At 42.9% G+C, this 24,832-nt stretch overlaps 1 protein-coding gene across 1 annotated transcript in view; it reads left to right on the top strand.

The window, feature by feature from the left end:
* spidr (scaffold protein involved in DNA repair) overlaps positions 1 to 24,832 on the top strand; it is a 77,241-nt gene that overhangs the window by 45,778 nt on the left and 6,631 nt on the right. The window contains exons 11-16 of the mRNA XM_029725384.1: positions 14,072 to 14,230; positions 22,545 to 22,632; positions 22,840 to 22,980; positions 23,172 to 23,231; positions 23,977 to 24,193; positions 24,476 to 24,712. Of these exons, the coding sequence (XP_029581244.1) occupies positions 14,072 to 14,230; positions 22,545 to 22,632; positions 22,840 to 22,980; positions 23,172 to 23,231; positions 23,977 to 24,193; positions 24,476 to 24,712 (902 nt within the window). The remainder of the gene's footprint in view (positions 1 to 14,071; positions 14,231 to 22,544; positions 22,633 to 22,839; positions 22,981 to 23,171; positions 23,232 to 23,976; positions 24,194 to 24,475; positions 24,713 to 24,832) is intronic.

Genomic DNA, 24,832 nt, shown 5'->3' with positions numbered 1-24,832 from the left:
GAGTGGTTGAAAAACGAGTTTATTGACTCCAACCTAAGTGTATGTAGACTTCCGACTTCAACTGTACATACATACAAACATACATGCGTACGTACATACCTGTGTGTGAATCTACAACCATTATCTTGATACTTCCTTTCCTTGTGAGTAACCTCCTGCTATTTGTAGTGGCTGCGGACCACGTAGACACTTTTCAATAAATGCCTACAGACAGCTGTCAGCGGGGCTTTCCATTGTAAAGTTACACCCTTGTTCTAGTCTAATCAAAAGACTAGTGAATAGCCTTCTTTCTATAAGACTATGGGTATCTTTATATGCGTTACTCAACTTAATTTATTAATTTCAAGTGACTTACTGAAATCAGTTGCCATCCCTCAATTGTTCATGAATGATGTCTCCTCCTGGGCAGCTCACAGTAAGGGTCTGGTCTGGGCGGGTCTCGTCGTCTTTTGGTCAGACGGGAATTTCCCTCACGCTTCATAAAATGCGGCACCACTTCTCCTCACAGACCCCTACTGGAAAGCCCCACAGGCAGAATCAATCGTCCTGTTCGTTGACGTCAAATTGTTGTGGAAAAGAATTTCAACGATTTTACTGAGTCACAGTTCATATAAGGAAATTAGTCAATTGAAATAAATAAATTAGGTCCTAATCTATGGATTTCACATGACTGGGAATACAGATATGCATCGGTTGGTCACAGATACCTTAAGAAAAAGGTAGGGGCATGGATCAGAAAACCAGTCAGTATCTGGTATAACCACCATTTGCCTCATGCAGCACAACAGACCTCCTTCGCATGGAGTTGATCAGGCTGTTGATTGTGGCCTGTGAAATTTTGTCCCACTCTTCAATGGCTGTGCGAAGTTTCTGGATATTGGCAGGAACTGCACCATGCTGTCGTACATGTCGATCCAGTGCATCCTAAATATGTTCAATGGGTAACATGTCTGGTAAGTTTGCAGGCCATGGAAGAACTGGGATATTTTAAGCTTCCAGGAATTGTTTACAGATCCTTGCGACATGGGGCCATGCATTATCATGCTGATGGCAGATGATGGCAGTGGATAAATGGCACGACAATTGGCCTCGAGCTCGTCACTGTATCTCTGTGCATTTGTCAAATGTCTATTGACAAAATGCTATTGTGTTCGTTGTCAGTAGCTTATGCTTGCCCATACCATAACCCCACCATCACCACAACGTTGCTGATGTCACAACGTTGAAATCAGCAAACTGCTCACCCACACAACACCATACACGTGGTCTGTGATTGTGAGCCTGGTTGGACATACTGCAAAGTTCTCTAAAACAGCGTTGGACGTGGCTTATTGTGGAGAAATTAACATGCAACGTCTCTGGTGGGCATTCCTGCTGTCAGCATGCCAATTGCACACTCCCTCAATACTTGAGACATTTGTGGCATTGTATTGTGTGACAAAACTGCACATTTCGGTGTGGCTTTTTATTGTACCCAGCGCAAGGTGCGCCTGTGTAATGATTGTGCTGTTTAATCAGCTTCTTGATATGCCACACCTGTCAGGTGGATGGATTAACTTGGCAAAGGAGAAATGCTCAGTAACAGGGATGTAAACAAATTTGGGCACAGAATTTGAGAGAAACACGCTTTTTGTGCATATGGAAAATGTATGGGATCTTTTATTTCCGCTCATGAAACATGGCACCATGTTATTCAAGTCTTGCTCTTCACGCGGGCAGTAGCCTGTCCTACTCCCAACCAAAAGCCTGTGACTTGTCTGATAATCATTTAATGTGATTATTTTTCACTGAATCTGTCTATATATTTGGATAATTTATCTCTGTCAGGACAAGTGGAAGTGGCATCTCATTTATTTGTTTGATCATCTATCACTGATCAGAAACATTTAGCATGCAATAATGTAGCTTAAGTCAAGTCTATTATTAATATATTTATAGACTCATGTAGTAGCCTTATATAGCCACATGTAGAGCCTAGGCTAGTTTCTTATCGTCCCAATCCAACAAACTCAAAATCATGACTCCTGTCTCGCATGTAAATTCCTTGCTTTGTTCTGTAATCCATAGGTTGCATTATCAAAGCATGTCTTGCCTTTACAGTGAGGGAAAAAAGTATTTGATCCCCTGCTGATTTTGTACGTTTGCCCACTGACAAAGAAATGATCAGTCTATAATTTTAATGGTAGGTTTATTTGAACAGTGAGAGACAGAATAACAACAAAAAAATCCAGAAAAACGCATGTAAAAAATGTTATAAATTGATTTGCATTTTAATGAGGGAAATAAGTATTTGACCCCCTCTCAATCAGAAAGATTTCTGTTTCCCAGGTGTCTTTTATACAGGTAACGAGCTGAGATTAGGAGCACACTCTTAAAGGGAGTGCTCCTAATCTCAGTTTGTTACCTGTATAAAAGACACCTGTCCACAGAAGCAATCAATCAATCAGATTCCACCAAACACTCCACCATGGCCAAGACCAAAGAGCTCTCCAAGGATGTCAGGGACAAGATTGTAGACCTACACAAGGCTGGAATGGGCTACAAGACCATCGCCAAGCAGCTTGGTGAGAAGATGACAACAGTTGGTGCGATTATTTGCAAATGGAAGAAACACAAAATAACTGTCAATCTCCCTCGGCCTGGGGCTCCATGCAAGATTTCACCTCGTGGAGTTGTAATGATCATGAGAACGGTGAGGAATCAGCCCAGAACTACACGGGAGGATCTTGTCAATGATCTCAAGGCAGCTGGGACCATAGTCACCAAGAAAACAATTGGTAACACACTACGCCGTGAAGGACTGAAATCCTGCAGTGCCCGCAAGGTCCCCCTGCTCAAGAAAGCACATATACATGCCCGTCTGAAGTTTGCCAATGAACATCTGAATGATTCAGAGGACAACTGGGTGAAAGTGTTGTGGTCAGATGAGACCAAAATGGAGCTTTTTGGCATCAACTCAACTCGCCATGTTTGGAGGAGGAGGAATGCTGCCTATGACCCCAAGAACACCATCCCCACTGTCAGACATGGAGGTGGAAACATTATGCTTTGGGGGTGTTTTTCTGCTAAGGGGACAGGACAACTTCACCGCATCAAAGGGACGATGCACGGGGCCATGTACCGTCAAATCTTGGGTGAGAACCTTCTTCCATCAGCCAGGGCATTGAAAATGGGTCGTGGATGGGTATTCCAGCATGACAATGACCCAAAACACACAGCCAAGGCAACAAAGGAGTGCCTCAAGAAGAAGAACATTAAGGTCCTGGAGTGGCCTAGCGAGTCTCCAGACCTTAATCCCATAGATAATCTGTGGAGGGAGCTGAAGGTTCGAGTTGCCAAAAGTCCCTCAGGCCTGGAGGAAAGCAAAAGTCATTCCGCTAATAGCAAAGCACCCTTTACTGGCTCAAACAGCCGACCAATCAACCTGTTACTAACCCTAAGTAAACTTTTGGAAAAATGGTGTTTGACCGGATACAATGCTATTTCACAAACAAATTAACAACAGACTTTCAGCACGCTTATAGGGAAGGGCATTCAACATGTGTATGGTACCTTACACAAATGGCTGATTATTGGCTGAGAGAAATTGATAATAAGAAGATTGTGGGAGCTATTTTGTTAGACTTGTTAGGAATACATGTGTGTGATGGCTTTATCCTCTGCTATATTGTGGATCGAGTTACCTGTCTAACAGGACACAGAGGGTGTTCTTTAATGTAAGCCTCCAACATAATGTAGGTAGAGTCAGGCATTCTCCAGGGCAGCTGTTAAGGCCCTTTAATATTTTCAGTCTTTACTAATGACCTGCCACTGGCACTGAGTAATGCCTGTGTGTCTATATATGCAGAGGACTCAACACAATACATGTCAGCAAACACAGCAAGTGAAATCACTGCAACAGTTAACTAAGAGCTGCAGTCAGTTTCAGAATGGGTGGCAAGAAATAAGCTGGTCCTAAATATTTAAAAAACTAAAAGCATTGTATTTGGGACAAATCATCCACTAAACCCTAAACCTCAACTAAATATTATAATGAATAATGTGGAAATTGAGCAAGTTGACATGACTAAACTGCTTGGAGTAACCCTGGATTGTAAACTGTCATGGTCAAAAGGTATTAACATGTTGAAATCTCCGAGCTGTCTGTTTAAGCAACTAGCGCACAGCTGAGACACCCATACATACCCCACAAGACATGCCACCAGAGATCTCTTAACAGTCCCCAAGTCCAGAACATACTACGTGAAACGCACAGTACTACATAGAGCCATGACTACATGGAACTGTGTTCATCATGTAGCTCACATCATTACTCAATCAGTAAAATCTAATTTGATAAAAACTACACCTTATGGAAAAGTGTGGACTGTGACGAGAAACACACACACACACACACACACACAGCATTCGCAAACATATGCGAACAGACACACTACTCACACGCATTTTAATATTGTTATTTTGCTGTATTATTGATTTTGGATTGTATATATGTTATGGTAGAGTAGTAATATCGTGGTGTTTTATTTTATTTTATATTTATTTAACTAGGCAAGTCAGTTAAGAACAAATTCTTATTTTCAATGACGGCCTAGGAACAGTGGGTTAACTGCCTTGTTCAGGGGCAGAACGACAGATTTGTACCATGTCAGCTCGGGGATTCGATCTTGCAACCTTTCGGCTACTAGTCCAACGCTCTAACCACTAGGCTACGCTGCCGCCCCTAAAGTAATGTATTGTTTTATTATATGTTATTTTGCTGGACCCCAGGAAGAGTAGCTGCTGCCTTTGCAGCAGCTAATGGGGATCCAGAATAAAAAAAATACAAATACCATGGCATGGACGTATAACCACGTTGCATGATTTATGAATGGCAAATGGAATAGGAGATCGACTTTATTTAGTCAGTTCGACATTTTTTTTATTATAAACTATAGTCAGCACTTGCTGTTCATTTGTCAGTCAACGCACAGTAAATATGCGTCATGACTTTGTGTGGCTGGCTATGTGAAACACGCAAAATAAAATAAATTAATGTGTGAAAACAATTACGCAGAGTCATGGATTTTGATTCATTGTTACCACCTGCAAAGTCACGAACATCATGCTCTCTCACCTCCATGTAGGCCTAAAGAAATTTGACTGCAACCAGAGATCTGTATATAATGACGAGATGCTCATGTCTCTGCCCCAACAATGGCAGTCGTTGTCCCAAAGACGGGAAAGAAGGCGACAAGCTCAGGCGCAAAATAAGCCCATAGAAATGCGTTGGCCTTATTTTGGACCAATTTTGGGGAGAATGAACACTCTTGCTTCGCCCCTTCCTCTCTGCTGCGTTTCCGTGTCATTGCGCAGTTTGTGTCTGACAGGCAGGTGCCTCCTATAAATAGATCCCTAGAAAATGCAGATTGTTCATTCTAGTGGGAGAGGGTTTGACGGAGTGGCGAATTGAAACTTTTAAACGAAAAGTAGCCTACTTACTATGAAGTGGAAAATGTAGCTGGCTGAAAATGAGTAAACCGACTGATTAGCCGACAGCCGGCGCTAATGGAAAACACTGTAAGAGCGTCTGCTAAATTACAAAATGTAAAAGGTAGAGAACTTCGGAGAAAGATGTGAATGGCTTGCCATTTTCTTATGCTTACTGAAGCCCAAACTGTGTGTTGGCTATATAGGCTGATACTTCCCCCTTTTGATAATGTCACTTTCTAATGTAGTTTTGGTTCTTGATCATATGCAATGTTTATGCCATTGTTTATTCTTTCCTGCAGCAAGTTCCTCTGCCTCTCCATGGATATTTGCCTCTCCTTGGTGGCAACATGTGCCCCAGCTTAGTTCTTAGCTGTTGTTAAAGTAACTGTCCAGTAAAAATCTGCAATATTCTGTTAACTTCTTGGTGACGGGGCAGTATTCGGAAATTCAGATGAATAACGTGCCCAAATTAAACTGCCTGCTACTCAGGCCCAGAAGGTAGGATATGCATATTATTTTGACGCTGTAATGAATACGCTATTGTCAGGTTTGAATATTATCGAAGATTTATGTTAGAAAGACCATAAGGATTGATTGTAAACATCGTTTGACATGTTTCTACGAACGGTAATGGAACTATTTGACTTTTAGTCTCGGGTTTTGCGCTCGCGCATTTTGCCTTTGGATAGTGATCTGAACGTGCGAACAAAACGGAGGTATTTGGACATAAATATGGAGTTTATCGAACAAAACAAACATTTCTTGTGGGAGTCCTGGGAGTGCATTCCGACGAAGATCAGCAAAGGTAAGTGAAGATTTATAATACTATTTCTGAGTTTAGTTGACTCCAGAACTTGGCGGGTAACTGTATAGCTTGCTTTGATGGCTGAGCTCTGTACTCAGAATATTGAACAATGTGCTTTCGCCGTAAAGCTATTTTGAAATCTGACACAGCGGTTGCATTAAGGAGAAGTTAATCTATAATTCTTTCAATAACTGTTGTAAATTTTATCATCGTTTATGATGAGTATTTTTGTAAATTGATGTGCTCATTCACCGGAAGTTTTGGGAGGCAAAACATGTCTGAACATCACGTGCCAATGTAAAATGAGGTTTTTGGATATAAATATGAACTTTATCAAACAAAACATACATGTATTGTGTAACATTGAGTCCTGGGAGTGTCATCTGATGAAGATCATCAAAGGTTAGTGATTAATTTTAGCTGTATTTCTGGTTTTTGTGACGCCTCTCCTTGCTTGGAAAATGGCTGTGGTTTTTCTTGTCTCGGCGCTGTCCTGACATTATCTAATGTTATGCTTTCGCCGTAAAGCCTTTTTGAAATCGGACAATGTGGTTGGATTAACGAGAAGTGTATCTTTAAAATGGGATATAATAGTTGTATTTTTGAGAAATTAGAATTATGAGATTTTTGTTGTTTTGAATTTGCCGCCCTGCTATTTCACTGGCTGTTGACTAGTGTGTCCCACATGTCCCAGAGAGGTTAACTCATACTCAAATAATGTTGTTGACTCATCCTATACTTGCCTTTTTAGCCAACGCATAAATATGAGAAGGAAAAAAACTAACCTCAACAGACCACTTAAAAAATGCTTGCTATTTCCTCATAGGATGATGTCATCCTCCCGAGGAAGGATGAGCTGGCCAATCAGAGGACAATTCGCACAAATATCTGTATTGACCGGTATACGCCCACACTGTTCTTTTGTTGTGGTATGCCCACACCATTCCAACACAGATAAGCTGCCTTTTAAAGTACTTAATTACAATTTCTTGAAAGGAAAACTATTTGACTCATATTGTTATTAATTATAAGTCATTTTTCATAGAAATCTGGAAACACTGGACAGTTAGCTGAACAGACCCCCTCCACAGAGGGCTCTCTCTTTACTCTCCAGCCATATGGCATTGCTTGACAAAGGAAACAAACATTTATAATTGAAGCCAGACCTGCTGTGCTGTCGTGATCCACCAGGCCAATTCTCTGGAACAAAAGACGACATGTTGTTGAGCTCCAGGGAGGGTCCTGCTGGGCCCTGGCTTCAGCAGTAGGCTATAGATGAGGGAGGGGATGCCCAGTAATGCCCACTTGCCACAGGGTGGCACAACGCTGCCTAACCTATAGCTTCCAGGAGGGCCAGCAATAACCTTTGATTGACTAGCAGACTACATAAAACCAATTTCCATTTAATTACCTTGTTCAGAGAGCGAATGGCTATTTGCTTGAGGGGAAAGCTTGTTTTGTTTTTAGCTGTTTTTTATGTTAGGCAGACTTGACAGTTGCCTGAACATGGACCCTGGACTGGATAGAATGTATGGTTGTTGAGAGTACTAGTAGTAGTTTCCTTTATTATCCCACAATGGGAAATTGGTTTGCGGCAGTTTTCAAGAGACAAACATGAAAATCATAACATCAAATATATATCACAAAAATACATCTATACTGAACAAAAATATAAAGGCAACATGTAAAGTGTTGGTTTCATAAGGTGAAATAAAATAACCCAGAAATTTGCCATAAGGACAAAAACCTTTTCTCCCCCAAACATTTGGGCACATATTTGTTTAGATCATTGTTAATGAGCATTTCTCTTTTGCCAAGATAATTCATCCAGCTGTCAGGTGCGGCATATCAGAAGCTGATTTAAACAGCATCGTCATTACACAGCTGCACCTTGTGCTGGGGACAATAAAGGGCGACTCTAAAATGTGCAGTTTTGTCACACAACGCAATGCCACAGATGTCTAAAATTTTGAGGGAGCGTGCAATTGGCATGCTGACTGCAGGTATGTCCACCAGAGCTGTTGCCAGAGCATTGAATATCCATTTCGCTACTATAAGCTGCCTTCAACATCATTTTAGAGAATTTGGCAGTACGTCCAACCGGCCTCACAACCGTAGACCACGTGTAACCACGCCAGCCCAGAACCTCCACATCCAGCTTCTTCACCAGCGGAATTTTCTGAGACCAGCCACCCAGACAGCTGATGAAATTGTGGGTTTGTACAACCAAAGAATTTCTGCACATATTGTCAGAAACCGTCTCAGGGAAGCTTATCTGCATGCTCGTTGTCCTCACCAGAGTCGTGACCTGACTGCAGTTTGGTGTTGTAACCAACGTCAGTGGGCAAATGCTCACTTTCAATAGCCACTGGCACACTGGTGAATCCCGGTTTCAACTGTATCAGGCAGATGACAGACAGAGTGTATGGCGTCGTGTGGGCAAGCGGTTTGCTGATGTGGGGTTATAGCATACGGACAACGAACACAATTGCATTTTATCGATAGCAATTTGAATGCACAGAGATACCGTGATACCTGTCATCCTCCGCCATCACCTCATGTTTCGGAATGCTAATGCACAGCCCCATGTTGCAGCAATCTGTACACAACTTCTGGAAGCTTAAAATGTCCCAGTTTTTTTTTTTTCATGGCCTGCATACTCACAGGACATGTCACCCATTGAGCATGTTTGGGATGCTCTGGATTTACATGTACGACAGCGTATTCTAGTTCCCGCTAATATCCAGCAACTTCGCACAGCCATTGAAGAGGATTGGGACAATATTCCGCAGGCCACAATCTACAGCCTGATCAACTCCATGTCGAAGGAGATGTGTTGCGTTCCATGAGGCAAATGGTGGTCACACCAGATACTGACTGGTTTTCTGATCAACGCCCCTACCTTTTTTTGCATATCTGTATTCCCAGTCATGTAAAATCTGTAAATCAGGGCCTAATGAATTTATTTAAATTGACCGATTTCCTTATGTGAACTGTAACTGAATTTGTTTGGTGTATATACAAATTGCACTGGATGGACTGGAATAAAGTGCTGGGATGTGCAAGCATGGCTTCTGCCATTTGAAGTATTGTGTTTCTTTAGGAGCCATATTGTTGAATTGCTATCATGCTTTATTACTTTTAATCAGCCATTAGTCATATAATTACCTCTGATGTTGAACCCAAGATATCATTGACAATTATTACACTCAAATTGTAGGTGACTTTGAAATTACTTTTATTGAGGGGTGGGATCCGAGGCAGGGTGCGGAGGGGGATTCACAGTGAGCTGCACGTGGGGACTGGAGTGGTATGTTAGGGTGGTACTGGAGTGGTACATTAGGGTAGAAGGGGAGTCCCGGTCAGCTGACTAGGCTATCACTAATTGACTGACCGGCAGTAGTAATTTGACACCTCTGCCCCTGTCCCCCTTGCTCCTGCCATGCTGCTACAGCTGGTAAGCAAACACCACCTCTCACAGGAAACACATGCACGCACACTTTGTAACACAGTGCACAGCCTTCAGCCAACTGCCTCACTAGTCAACAACCAGATTGAGCTGGCTCAGGTGGGGGTGTGTCCTGGATGTGGCCATGAGGTCGGGAATTTCAGAATGAACGCCTGCCTGCCTCTGCTTGAGTCTGTTAGTCTGTTGCACACTTTGTTGAGGAATAAGAATTTGCCCAATTGTAAAAATTTTCTTCCCATTTAGTCAATTTAAATGATAATGTTGTAATGTGTACTTTGGGTGTAGTAATCCAACATTTTAAATCTTTATTCTGTTATTTTAATTTAGTGTTCATTTTAGACAGTCATTATTGCGGGATTGGGAGCGGAGTTTTTAGAAAAATAGGTTAGTGCAATGTAGGCCTAGTCCATAATCCACTGGCCCAGCGTCCCCATTAAGTCTTCAAAGGAAGTAGCATGAGTATGGACTTTTTTTTCCCTCTCCCCAATTTATATTACTCACTATTCTGGGTAGCCACTTTTCTCTAGTCCTTTTTGTTGTTCGATTTTATAGCCTGTTCCTTTCACATACACAGGGGAGAGAGGAAACCAGGATTATATTTATGCTAGAAGATGTTTAGTTCCAGTAAATTCGGGATTGAATAAACAAGAAGATTAACTGTTTGCAGGGAGGGAGTGGGGAATAGAGAAGGTGGGGTAGGAGGAGAGGCAGAAGAGAAGACAAGATGAGGGAGGGAGTGAGGAGGAGGAGAGCATGGGGAAGGAGAGGAGGAGGAGGCTGGCTATTTTCACAGAGCTTGGAACACAATGTGCTGCAGGGATCCTGTTACAAGCATGTTTATCACTCTGCGACGTGATTGGTGGACGGTGCAGAGGAAGGAACCCTTCCCCAATGCCCCCTGTCAATGAGGCCTCTCGGCTGTGTTAATGTGTGGGTCTCTTACTTACTGTGGGGCCAAGTGGTGTGTGTGTGTGTGTATATAAGAAGGTGTGTGTGTGTATTTGGACAAGCTCAATGGATTGTAATTCCTGGAAGAACCCCCGAGTTGCTGAGAGTTCTTGTGATTGCTCACAATAACAAATCCTGAAATCAGCCCGTGACTGAAACTGAGTGGTACTGGAAAAGGCTAAAAAGAGAGGCTGAATGGGGTATAGTTTTAGTTTAGGGACTTGCTAGATGGGTGGTTATGTCAAGATGGTAATACCACAAGACTCCCCTCTCACCTTTCTCCACTCTCTCTATCTCTTCACCGATCAGCTTTCACTTTAGGATTTCAGGTTTGAACAGGCTCTGCTGTCAAAAAAAAGAGAAACCTGTGTAAGTTTTTTGCCGCGGTTGACTTTAAAACAGTGACTGTTTACACTGGACTAAATTAGCTATTCCAGTTAAGACTATTTTATGCATGCTCTGATTTTAGATCTCTGTGGTTGTTTTTCAACATTTGGAAAATAGAAGTTTAGTCAGAGTACTACAGGATATTTTTTAGTTCTGCCCAAAATGATAAAACTCCCAAATTTAATGTAGCTATTAATGTGTATTTGGTGGAAAATATGCACTAAGATAAACAAATGCACACATGTCTTGACCGGAGCACAGAGATACTAGCTGTAACTGGAGACAAGTTTACATATGTCAACACTATATTTAGTGTCACTGTAAACAATTTAATGTTAGACTGCTTTTCTGTCCCTCCCTGTGTTGTTTTATTAATCATAATAAACTTAATACAGATAGGACTACACTCTTATAACTGAATGCAGTAATACTACGCATGTAGGATGATTACTTGATTACAGTGCATTCGGAGTGTTCAGACCCCTTGACTTTTTCCACATTTTGTTACTTTACAGCCTTATTCTAAAATTGATGAGATTATTTTTGTTTTAATCCACCTACACACAATTGAAAAATCAAAAATAGTTTTTTAGACTTTTTAGCAAATGTATTAAAAATAAAAAAGCAGGTAACTAAGTATTGAGACCCTTCGCTATGAGACTCGAAATTGAGCTCAGGTGCATCCTGTTTCCATTGATCATCGTTGAGATGTTTCTACAACTTGATTGGAGTCCACCTGTGGTAAATTCAATTGATTGGACATGATTTGGAAAGGCACACAACTGTCTATATAAGGTCCCACATTTGACAGTGCATGTCAGCAAAAACCAAGCCATGAGGTCGAAGGAATTGTCCGTAGAGCTACGAGACAGGATTGTGTCGAGGCACAGATCTGGGGAAGATTCCCAAAAAATGGCTGCGGCATGGAAGGTTCCCAGGAATGGGCATGGACTCTACAAGGTGTCGAAAGCGTTTCGCAGGGATGCTGGCTCATGTTGACTCCAATCCTTTCCACAGTTGTCAAGTTGGCTGGATGTCGTTTGGGTGGTGGACCATTCTTGATACACACGGGAAACTGTTGCGTGTGAGAAACCAGCAGCATTGCAGTTCTTGACACAAACCGGTGCGCCTGGCACCTACGACCATACCCCGTTCAAAGTCACTTTTGTCTTGTCAATTCACCCTCTGAATAGCACACACAATCCATGTCTCAATACTTAAAAATCCTTCTTTAACTTGTCTCCTCCCCTTCACCTACACTGATTTTGGAGTTGATTTAACAAGTGATAAATAATGGATCATAGCATTCACCGTAATTCACATGATCAGCCTTTCATGGAAAGACCAGGTGTTCTAAATGTTTTGTATGCTCTCTGTCTATTGCCATGAAATACATCATGATCCACATATTCAGACTATTTCTGACATTCTCCATGGACCTCCCATGTATGCAGTTCCATAATTTAACTGATAACAAAACTTTGCCTTATTGAGTGATTAAAACTTTGCCTTATAGTGTAGAAGAATGTTTTTTCTTTGATTATTGGACTCAGCCATTTACAGCACTGCGTAAGTAGGTTATGGATTGGTAATTGTCAACAATAAAACGCTGTACTGTTCCCTAGCAACGTGATATGGTGTAGATGAGAAATAAACACAGACCATTGTTTACCAACACGGTTTATATAGCCAATCAGGTGGCTGGAATGGAAACCAACAGACTCAAAACGTTCCTAGTGTCTGGGAAATGCAAATGCAGGGTTAGCCTTGAACCTTTGTCCGTTACACACCTCTCCTTCCTATTCCTCCCAATGTTTTTCCTCCCTCTCTCTTGACGGAGGGTATAGAGCACTAAGAGTCCACTCCCCCCTCTGGTATCTTTTAACTGGGGGTTATGAACAGCACTGTTTACCCTCTAAGGACGGGTACAGTACAGGGGCTGTGTCTGGACTTGAAGGGCTGACTTGTGAACTCCTGTCTTTTTCTGCTATCTCCTTCTGCCAAAGTCTCCTGCTAACTCATATTACTCCTCCTGTTGACTCCCTCTGTTAGTCCTAGTAACTCCTTCTGACTACTTCTAGTAACTCCTTCTGACACCTTCTAGGAACTCCTTATGATACCGATTTTACAGCTGCACCATCGAGAGCATCCTGACAGGTTGCATCACTGCCTGGTATGGCAATTGCTCGGCCTCCGACCGCAAAGCACTACAGCCACCCTCTTCTACGCTGCTGCCTCTCTCTGTTATCATCAATGTGTAGTCACTTTAATAACTCTACCTACGTGTACATATTACCTCAATTACCTCGACACCAGTGCCCCCGCACATTGACTCTGTTACGGTACCCCCTGTATATAGCCCCGCTATTGTTATTTACTGCTGCTCTTTAATTATTTGTAATTCTTATCTCTTACTTTTTTAAAGGTATTTTCTTAAAACTGCGTTGTTGGTTAAGGTTTTGTAAGTAAGCGTTTCACTTTTATGTCTACACCTGTTGTGTTCGGCGCATGTGACAAATACAATTTGATTTGAACTCCTTCTGATACCTCCTAGTAACTCCTTCTGCCATCTCCTAGCAACTTTTTGTGCTATCTCCTAGTAATTCCTTCTGCGATCTCCTTCTCTTCCTTGGTTGCTAAGAGCAGCAGAGTTCTGTGGTAGAACAGCACATCTTGTTTACTAGGCCAACGGTTCTCAATCTCAGCAGCCAGCCTGTCAAACCAACCTCCAACACCTCAACTTTAAAATGTCAATACAAGCCCAAATCACAAAGCTTTAGGTTTGGTTCATAATGTTTGTTCAGTTAATGTTATATTCTTACACCCTCACCAACACACATTAATATACCATTACAGATTTGAAATAATAGTCAATGGACTGGAGAATGACTAACTTGTCTGGCAACCCTCCAGTTTATTTCACTAAATTCTACCTGTTTCTATGAGGCCCAGGCTGTATGTTACGTTCTCCCTGTGTTTGTGTGTTCCAGGCTGTGTGCGCTGGTCCAGGACGGCTATGGGATGTTCAGCATGGTCCAGCTCCACCCTCTGCCGTCTGAGGACTCTCTCCACCTCTACACCAGGAAGTGGGAGGGCCGGACCTGCGTCCTGCGAGCCATCAAAGTGGTGCAGCGGGTCACTCGGGAAAGGTGAGAGAGTCACACACACCGCAGGCCTTTCATTTGAACTTCAACCCAGGCCTACAGACTATAGTTAGCCAGAGGTATGTATTTTCCTGTATTAAGATTAAAATATGTATTAAGATTTTGATGATTATTTGTGAGGTTATCTGTTCTAGGTCCCGAACAAGGCCAACGTAGTCCTGGGCTTAGGCCTGAGGCTAAAGCTACAAAAACAGGTGTGAACTGTGAACGTTAGATGGCTACCATTTGTGTCCCTGATATGAAATCCATGGCCAGTTTCCACTTCCCTCATTTAACCTACAGTAAATGCGAACTAGACACCTTTTGGGGAAATTCACAGTTTTTAATCCAAAATAGGTAAACTACGTGATTTCTGTAGATCCGATGAGTAAATGTCAATTTTTGGGGGGGCGGGCTTGTCTGATATGCGGGTTCGGGTCACTAATGGCTGTAAGCGGAACCAGTGATGCGCGTTTGGAGCAATACTGTATGTATCCAAGGCCCCAGGCTGGGCTCAGCCAGTCGTTCACATAACAGAATGCAGCACGCGACTGAAGAGAGAAGAGACAGCCAACTTGCTAGTTAGAGCATTAGCGCGTGCTCTGGAAAGACAGCGGAGAGTGGATAGGCAGTTTGCCAGATACAACATACTAGAAGAGGTTAGAAGCCTGGAGACTGAGTTGAGAAGGTGATGCAGCGTACTTCATGAGCTGTAACTGAAAAACTGGTATTTAGAAAGTTTGAGGTGAGGGAACAAGAATTGTTAGCATTGTTAAGTATCTTGCTACAGTAGCTGGATCGAATTCTCCGTTGGTTAGCTAGAGAAATGTTGAGCAAGATTAGCTAACTTAGCTGATCAAATAATTTAGTTTATGGTGTGAAAATTTGCTGGCTAACAAAGTCAGTCAGACCGTTAGCTAGCTAACGTTTCAACATCAAATTTTATTGGTCACATACACATGGTTAGCAGATGTTATTGCGAGTGTAGCAAAATGTTTGCTTCTAGTTCGGACAGTGCAGCAATATCTAACACGTAATCTAACAATTCCACAACAACTACCTAATACACACAAATCCAATAAAGGGATGGAAAAAGAATATGAACATATTAATATATGGAGGAGCAATGACTTACCGGCATAGGCAAGATGCAGTAGATGGTATAAAATACAGTATATACATATGGGATGAGTAATGCAAGACATCATTATTAAAGTGACCAGTGATCCGTTTATTAAAGTGGCCAATGATTTCAAGTCTGTATGTAGGCAGCAGCCTCTCTTTGTTAGTGATGGCTGTTTAACAGTCTGATGGCCTTGAAATAGAAGCTGTTTTTCAGTCTCTCGGTCCCAGCTTTGATGCACCTGTACTGACCTCGCCTTCTGGATGGTAATTACGGGGTGAACAGGCACTGGCTTGGGTGGTTGTTGTCCTTGATGGTCTTTTTGGCCTTCCTGTGACACCTGGTGCTGTAGGTGTCCTGGAAGGCAGGTAGTTTGCCCCCGGTGATGCGTTGTGCAGACCGAACCACCCTCTGGAGAGCCCTGTGGTTATGGGCTGTGCAGTTGCTGTACCAGGTGGTGATAAAAAATCAATCAATCAAATGTATTAATAAAGCCCTTTTTACATCAGCCGATGTCACATAGTGCTATACAAAAACCAGCCTAACACCTCAAACAGCAAGCAATGCAGATGTAGAAGCACGGTTGCTAGGAAAAACTCCCTAGAAAGGCCAGAACCTAGGAAGAAACCTAGAGAGGAACCAGGCTCTGAGGGGTGGCCTGTCCTCTTCTGGCTCTGCCGGGTGGAGATTATAACAGAACATGGCCCTTATGTTAAAACATTCATCAATGACCAGCAGGGTCAGATAATAATAATCACAGTGGTTGTAGAGGGTGGAACAGGTCAGCGCACCTCAGGAGTAAATGTCAGTTGGCTTTTCATAGCCGAGCATTCAGAGGTTGAGACAGCAGGTGCGGTAGAGAGAGAGTCCGAAACAGCAGGTCCAGGACAAGGTAGCACGTCCAGTGAACAGGTCAGGGTTCCATAGCCGCAGGCAGAACAGTTGAAACTGGAGGAGCAGCATGACTAGGTGGACTGGGGACAGCAAGGAGTCATCAGGCCAGGTAGTCCTGAGGCATGGTCCTAGGGCTCAGGTTCTCCGAGAGAGAGAGAATTAGAGGGAGCATACTTAAGTTCACACAGACACCGGAAAAGACAGGAGAAATACTCCAGATATAACAGACTGACCCTAGCCCCCCGACACAAACTATTGCAGCATAAATACTGGAGGCTGAGACAGGAGGGGTCGGGAGACCCTGGCCCTGTCCTATGACAGGACCAAACAGGCAGGATATAACCCCACCCACTTTGCCAAAGCACATCCACCACACCACTTGAGGGTTATCTTCAACCACCAACCTATTACCCTGAGACAAGGCCGAGTATAGCCCACGAAGATCTCCCCCACGGCACAAACGCGAGGGGGGCGCCACCCGGACAGGAAGATCACGTCAGTGACTCAACCCACTCAAGTGAAACACCCCTCCTAGGGACGGCATGGAAGAGCACCAGTAAGCCAGTGACTCAGTCCTTGTAATAGGGTTAGAGGCAGAAAATCCCAGTGGAGAGAGAGGAACCGGCCAGGCAGAGACAGCAAGGGCGGTTCGTTGCTCCAGTACCTTTCCGTTCACCTTCACACCCCTGGACCAGACTACACTCAATCATAGGACCTACTGAAGAGATGAGTCTTCAATAAAGACTTAAAGGTCGAGACAGAGTCTGTGTCGCTCACATGGAAAGGCAGACCATTCCATAAAAATTGAGCTCTAGGAGAAAGCCCTGCCTCCAACTGTTTGCTTAGAAATTCTAGCGACAGTAAGGAGGCCTGCGTCTTGTGACCGTAGTGTATGTGTAGGTATGTACAGCAGGACCAAATCGGGAAGATAGGTAGGAGCAAGCCCATATAATGCTTTGTAGGTTAGCAGTACAGCCCGACAGGATGCTCTCAGTTGTGCATCTGTAAAAGTTTGTGAGGGTTTTAGGTGACAAGCCAAATTTCTTCAGCCTCCTGAGGTTGTCTGTGATGTGTACGCCGAGGAACTTGACTTCAGATGAGATAACGTTAGCTCGAGGAACCAATTAGCTATAGTATTAACTGGTTTACGACTCATTGGCGTTCCTCAAGCTATAACGTTAGTTGCTCACTGGACCCTGTCAATCTGTGTGAAATGTTAACTAGCTTATGAACTATCTGCTGTCTATGAACTGTTTTCCCTCTGTGGTTAATTTTCAGAATGAAAGAATTAGGTGAAAATTAGGCATTGCTTGTTAAACAAGTGCATTCAGCGATCAAGTGTAGCTGGAGCTGGGCCTGGCTTAAGCTGGATGCCAATAGAGGTGAAAGGAACACCACACACTTTCCCTCTTTTTCAATAAGGTGTATAAAAAGGGGTATGCCAGGTGTACTCTGCCTGAGAGATCAATTATGCCATCAAAGGGTCTCATGCTCTGCTGCTGGCACATTGTAGAACAGATGTTCACAGGCATAAAGTGTACAATGTAATAACATGCAGTGTAGCCCAAAGATATTGCTTTTGTTGTGATGAACTTGACATACTGTAACACTTTTTTGCGAGTAAGGGGGGGATTATTTTATTTTTTACCCAGTGAGCTTTATTTTTGCACACATGTAGTGTTGTGCACTTAATCGATGTCTACTATAGTGGCCGCTAGAATAGAGCAAAAATAGAATGCCTGTTTGTTTGTTTCTATTTTTACTTTAAGATTTGTAATTCTTCCCCAAGTGCATTATTTAGATGTGTGTGTGTGATAACAAGTGTTCAATTATTAAGGCTGTCATGGCTAACTGCAATATTAGTGTATTGTTTTTTTCTCTGGACTTTTCTCTGGACTTGTAATTTGCAGTAAAGTCTAGGCAACAAATAACATTGGATTGCATTCCTTAATTTTTAGCTTTGAGTTTGGTTAACATTAACCACTTTTTATTTAACACACAGAGACTGATTATGTAGATCATATTCTTTGTTGTTTAATTTGTACAGTTAACCTGCATTTCAAGAAGGGATCCAGCCTGAAAGTCACTAGAAATATGCATTTTAAAGCTAAAAATAAAATTTTAAAAAGTATCCCCCTAGCAGGGATTTTTTGCGTGTTTCGGTGCAAAAACAACTCACCTTTTTGGGCCCTCACCAGTTTGCATCCCTGATATAAGGTCCCACAATTGACAGTGCTTGTCAGAGCAAAAACCAAGCCATGAGGTCGAAGGAATTATTTGTAGAGCTCCGAGACAGGATTGTGTCGAGGCACAGATCTGGGGAAGGGTCCCAAAAAATGTATGCAGCATTTAAGGTCCCCAAGAACACAGTGGCCTCCATCATTCTTAAATGGAGAAGTTGGTGGAACCACCAAGACTCTTCTTAGAGCTGGCAGCCCGGCCTAAAAAAATTGGGGGAGAAGGGCCTTGGTCAGGAAGGTTACCAAAAACCCGATGGTCACTGACAGAGCTCCAGAGTTCCTCTGTGGAGATGGGAGAACCTTCCAGAAGGAAAACCATCTCTGCAGCACTCCACCAATCAGGCCTTTAGGGTAGAGTGGCCAGACGGAAGCCACTCCTCAGTAAAAGGCACATGACAGCCCGCTTGAAGTTTGCCAAAAGGAACCTAAAGGACTCTCAGACCATGAGAAACAAGATTCTCTGGTCTGATGAAACCAAGAATGAACTCTTTGGCCTGAATGCCAAGTGTCACGTCTGGAGGAAACCTGACACCATCCCTACGGTGAAGCATGGGGGTGGCAGCATCATGCTGTGGTGATGTTTTTCAGCGGCAGGGACTGGAAGACTGGTCAGGATCAAGGGAAAGATGAATGGAGCAAAGTACAGAGCGATCCTTGATGGAAACCTGCTCCAGAGAGCTTAGGATCTCAGACTGGGATGAAGGTTCACCTTCCAACAGGACAACAACCTTAAGCACACAGCCAAGACAACGCAGGAGTGGCTTCGGGACAAGTCTCTGAATGTCCTTTTATCGACCCAGCCAGAGCCTGGCCTTGAACCCGATCGAAAATCTCTAGCGAGACATGAAAAAAGCTTTGCAGCGACGCTCCCAATCCAACCTGACAGAGCTTGAGAGGATCCACAGAGAAGAATGGGATAAACTCCCAAAGTGCAGGTGTGCCAAGCTTGTAGCATCATACCCAAGAAGACTTGAGGCAAAGTACACAGTAAAGCACCTTAATACTTAAGTATACGTGATATTTCATTTTTTGTATTTTTTTGGTTTGTCATTATGGGGTGTTGTGTGTAGATTGAGGGGGAAAAAACAATGTAATCCATTTTATAAGTATAATGTGGAAAATGTGGAGGGGTCTGAATACCTTCTGAATACACTCTAACTCTCATAACTTTCCAACCTGAGTTCAAGATGGCCACCCGCTGATCATCCTGCCATGTCACTGTTCCATGTTTACATGTAAAGTGATACATCATTGGTGCTCGCACTGGACCTATGAGTTACTTTCCAGGTCAGGAGCTCAGATTAGAAACAGTTTGGAGAACTGGTGTGGGGACATTTAGAGGAGGGGTTAGTGTGTTTACGGCTTCATTTATTTCTAAGGAATAGTCTCTGTGTGCCAGAAAGCATCCCACAATGTTGTGGAGGGGAGGGGGGGTTGTTGTCTACAGTCCGCCATGATGGATATGTCCCCTTCAGGAGCAAGCACAAAGACCCAACCTCTATGCACTTGAGGTCAAGGTGGTGCGATAACTATGTTACTTACACCTGTAAAATCCTGTCAGATTTCCTGAAGTGCGTAGTTTTGGTGTCAATTTGGGATTGGTCCAAATGCATGTAGCCACCATCTTATACTCTGTGCAAAACAAAACATTCCTGCCATATCAGGGCTCTACGCTGACTTTAACAAACAAAAAATGTACAAGGAACACTTATGCGTCTAAGTTGAAAAATGTAGGCACACAATGAAAAATATTTGAGGTATTAAAGCTAGAATCCTTCATTTTTCTAGGCGGACTGGTGCTCCTAAATTAAAATTCCAGGTAGCACTGTAGAACCCTGCATATACAGTAGCTGGGGCTTGGTATTTTAATAAGCCTTTATCAAAGCTTAAACAAGTGTTTTTGATGTGTTGGCACTTAAAAACCTCAATTTGAATCATCATTAAATCGACAATTAGATCATGTTACTGTAATCATGTCAAATCAGTTTTTGATAAATGCTAGTGTTGTCACACTCCCTCTTTTCAGTACTCACATACTACTGTACTTAAACAGTATTCTTCAGTAGGCAAATCAGCCCACTTGTACAATGTTACAATAAAGCTACAGAAAGGTCTCGGTAACAAAGTCAGTGTTGTGTGAGGTGAGCTCATTCTTCATCCTGACCTGTTGGACCAGCCCGGGGGGCAGAGCCAGTTCTGTACACAGACACCCTGTGGATTAGGACTTGTGGAACCGGTTTTTAACAACCAACTGAGACAGACTGAGTAACAGCACCAAAGAAGAGGAATAGTAATGACATCAACCCAACCTCTTGCTCTCTCACACACACACACACACACACACACACACACACACACACACACACACACATATATACACTGACTAACTGGTGGCCCTGAACTCAAGGACAGGTTTAATTTATTTCTGGGCGTTTGGGTTGGGGGTTGAAGCATCGCTTTTTTTCGGTCTTCCTCTCAGTTGGTCCGCTAGTTTGATTTTCTAGACGGGGCACCTCAAAGTAACACCCATGCCCTCGGGTGTCAAAATTGTCAGTTGAAACCAACAATTGAAACCAATAGAAGCCAGACTTGTTTTTGTGTGTGATTTACGTAGAGCGGGTGAAAATGTGCTTTGGTGATGAAATGCCACTTCATTATGTTCTAAAATACATTTTACCAAGACAAATATGATTCTTCATGTTCTGAATCGTTCAGTGAGGTCTTTCTCTAACATGTCATTAACATTATATCCAAGAAGTCGGATTTCGTAACCTAATACATCCGATAATAAGTGCTGGGCTCTGTTGCCCCGAACTGAATGAATTGTTAAAGGCTTTGACAATAAAAAGCTTGCGGTACTCTCAGTGCTCCGTTGACATTTGAAATACGCTTATTTTTGTGAGAAATCTTTTTAAACTGTTGCATTAATATGGAAGGCTTATACTAAAATATGAAAATGTTTAGTGTCACGTCTCAAAATCGATATCTATCTCACCTCTATGTTGTTTTATGTCCTCCGGATTTGAGAAGAAAGACAAGTTCAACGGTGAGCCTGTCAGTTAGTCTTAATTCTCACACAGCATCTGGCCTAGCTGACACAAGGCTATTTTTCAGATTTATTACCACTTTTTTTCCTCTGTCCTCCATTGATTTAGTCACCCTAATTTTGGCCATCCTAAAAGGCTAGTAACTACAATAACTTTTGAATGGATTATGATAGAGACATACGGTTGGGACCATTTGTTTTCTTAGAGGAGTATCTACACAATTAACATGATTTTACTCATTGGTCAAAATATGTGTTTTTGATTGGACACCCTACATAGGGTGTTTGCTCTGTTAAATGTTTTGGTGTGTGTAAGAATCAAAGGTATTCTTCACATACACAGTTTACAGCGGGTATAAAAGTTGCAGTGAAATGCTTATGTGATAGCTCCCTCAACAATGCAGTTCATTAATCAATAATAGCGATGAAAAGAGTCAAAATAAGTAGTAGAAGTAATAGACAAATCGGTATGCATAGTAATAATGGGCTGTATTTACAAATATAAAGTGGGTAGTGGAATCAATAGTATGTAAAAGAACAACAGCAGTGTGAGTTCTGAGTGGGGGTCTACTGTAAGTCGCTCTGGATAAGAGCGTCTGCTAAATGACTAAAATGTAAATGTATGTGGGTGTGTTTTGTTTATGGGTGTTCGTTTGTGTGTAAGGGTTGGATGTGTGAGTAGTCAGTGCAAATCATCTCTAAGGTGCATATAGGCGCTCTGCAAAAAGACTCTACGCTGCAGGTCTATGCAGGGAGACGGCTTGTCTTTTCAGCAGTCAGATTGCTAGTGATAAAGAGGTGTGAGAGAGAGCGCGAGAGTGTGTCTGTCGCACCAGTCTCGGCATGCTTTCTGTTGATTCTGTGAAAGCTAAAAAGTGCCCTGTCTTAACAGATCTGTCATTCCATAAAAGGGAAACCAACTGATATTGTTGCACCTCCCTCTCTGTATACCCTGTCGTTCACTGTCTTTTCCCTTTCCAACCCCTCCCTCACTTTCTTCTGCTCTCGCTCTCACAGGTGTACCAGACTCTTCAGCCTGATAGATAGCCTCTGGCCACCAGTGATGCCCTTCAAAGTACTTGGAGAAAGCCAGAGCTGTCAAGGTGTAGGTTATTCAATATTCTGTTGTGAATCATACCCTGCCTTTTCCGCAATTGAAACTCAATTACGTGAACAATGTATATACAGTATTTCCATTTGATATTGAGAACCCATGTTATTATGGTTAATTTATGTTAGAATAAGAAACTGGCTATGAATACTGTCTGCACGTAGTGGATTATAATCTTGATTCTGTGTGTTTTCTTTGTAGGACAGCAGACACAAAGGACCAGCCCCAAGTTTCTGTTACCTGCTGTCAGGCCAAGAGGGCTCTGTGGATCCTGTAGAGGGACAGCCTTTATCTCCTCTATACCTGCCTCCTACAGAACAAACCCTCAGAGACATACTGCAGGTAACTAGTGGCTATGAGAGAGAGCGAGCGAGAACTGAATTTTAACTCGCTCTGTTTTTACCTCCCCAACTATTCCTCCAAACATTCGAGTTGAGACCAGATGACACATTTTTCCTTCACTCTGACTTTGTTGAGCCAGTGGCAATCGATGAAATATGAATTGTAGTAACGGCCTGTCATATCTATTTCAGTGTGAGCTCAACAGCCATCGTTGTAGCTTTGTCGCGACTGTCGTCTACAAGAGAACGCAGGTACTTTCAAATGCATCCTTGGATTTCAATGAGAATGTATAATGTGACTGAGAAACTTATCTGTGATATCTATCTTATTAGAGATGGGTAGATGGAACACAACATAGTTAAAGAGTTGACAGGAACATGATCGCATCCTGCTGTGGTGGACAGTGGGCAATCATTTAAACTTGCTATGTTGACAAGACGAGGCAAACTGCCTTCACCATCTGTATGCATACAAACCTACATTATCTACCAGGTGTTTTTTTTTTTTTTTTTACTGTTGATCAGTGAAACCTTTACACTTTGACCACCTGGAGGGAGATAACAGGCCCAGAACAAAGCGAGTGGCGAAGTCCAACGCTTTCTGTCTGTACCACTCTGTTTTTCATGTCAGTCATCAAATGGATGATTCCGAGCAACCAGACTGAGCCAGCAGAGACTCATGCTTTTTATTTGATGCACATACAGATACAGACAGAAAGGTGTTTATTCACTAAGACACTTAGAATTGTACTTTCCAAGTAAGCTCATAGTCTCTCACGCCATTTCTCTCTCTCTCTCTCTCTCTCTCTCTCGTTCTCTCACTCTCTCGTTGTCTCTCGCTCTCTCTCTCTCGTGTTGTCTCTCTCGCCTTGTCTCTCTAATAATCTACACTAACGACTGATCCCCTCTTTCTCTTCCTCTCTTTATTATCATCTTGGTTGATATGAATGATAGCCCCCACCATCTCTGTCTGTCCCCTTATCTCTCTCCCCTCCAGTCTCAGAGTAGTGATCGGAGCCCAGGGGAGGTTTGGCTGGTGGTGACTGACCCCAGTTTGCAGGAGGAGCAGCAGTCCGATGGGACACCATGCAGACGAACGCTGGCTGTGTGTGTGACCACTTCCTGTGTGCTCACTTCCTCTGTCGCCAAGGCAATAAGCACCCCCACCCCCAGTGCCTGCCACTTGTCATTCAGGGATGCAGTCAGAGAGCATGGTACTGTTTTACTGCAATATCATGGACTGCTCCCCAAATGGCACCCTATTCCCTATGTAGTGCACTTCATATGGAATAGGGTTCCATTTGGGACGCAGACATGGTGTTGTTCTTCTAGTCTGTCACTATATAGTGTATATTGCATTAGCCACTATGTATTGTATACTGTAGGACATCTGAAGTCGCGTGGCTACTGCTTCCCCAAAACTATTAATAATGGAAGCACCTCCATGTCAGGGTCAAACTACTGTTTTCTGACACTATGCCATGATTTCTCTCTAGGTGGGATCCTGTGTGTGGAGCAGTCAGTTGTGCAGCTGCGGCCTCTGGTATCAGTGTGCTGCCCACATACCAAGAGCACGCTGGGCCCAGGGTCACTGTCATTGTCCCAGGCAAAGCCCTTACCTCAGCCCCTACCTCAAGCCCAGCCCCATGTCCTTCCTCAGGCCTTACCACAACCTGTGACGCTGGATCCCCTGGGTCCGGAAACACCACCCAACTCCCTCTGCACATTCTCGGGTCAGTCACGCTCTCCTCCTTGATCAATTGTTTTTCAGGGTTAGCCCGGATAATTGTTTTATTAGACAGACGGACAAATGGTTTTGAGTGTTTTGTGGCTGTTGCCTGTTTGTATTTGTT

Source organism: Salmo trutta, chromosome 31 (assembly GCF_901001165.1).
Source record: "Salmo trutta chromosome 31, fSalTru1.1, whole genome shotgun sequence".
NCBI lineage: Eukaryota > Metazoa > Chordata > Actinopteri > Salmoniformes > Salmonidae > Salmo > Salmo trutta.
This window is presented reverse-complemented; position numbering and strand designations above follow the sequence as displayed.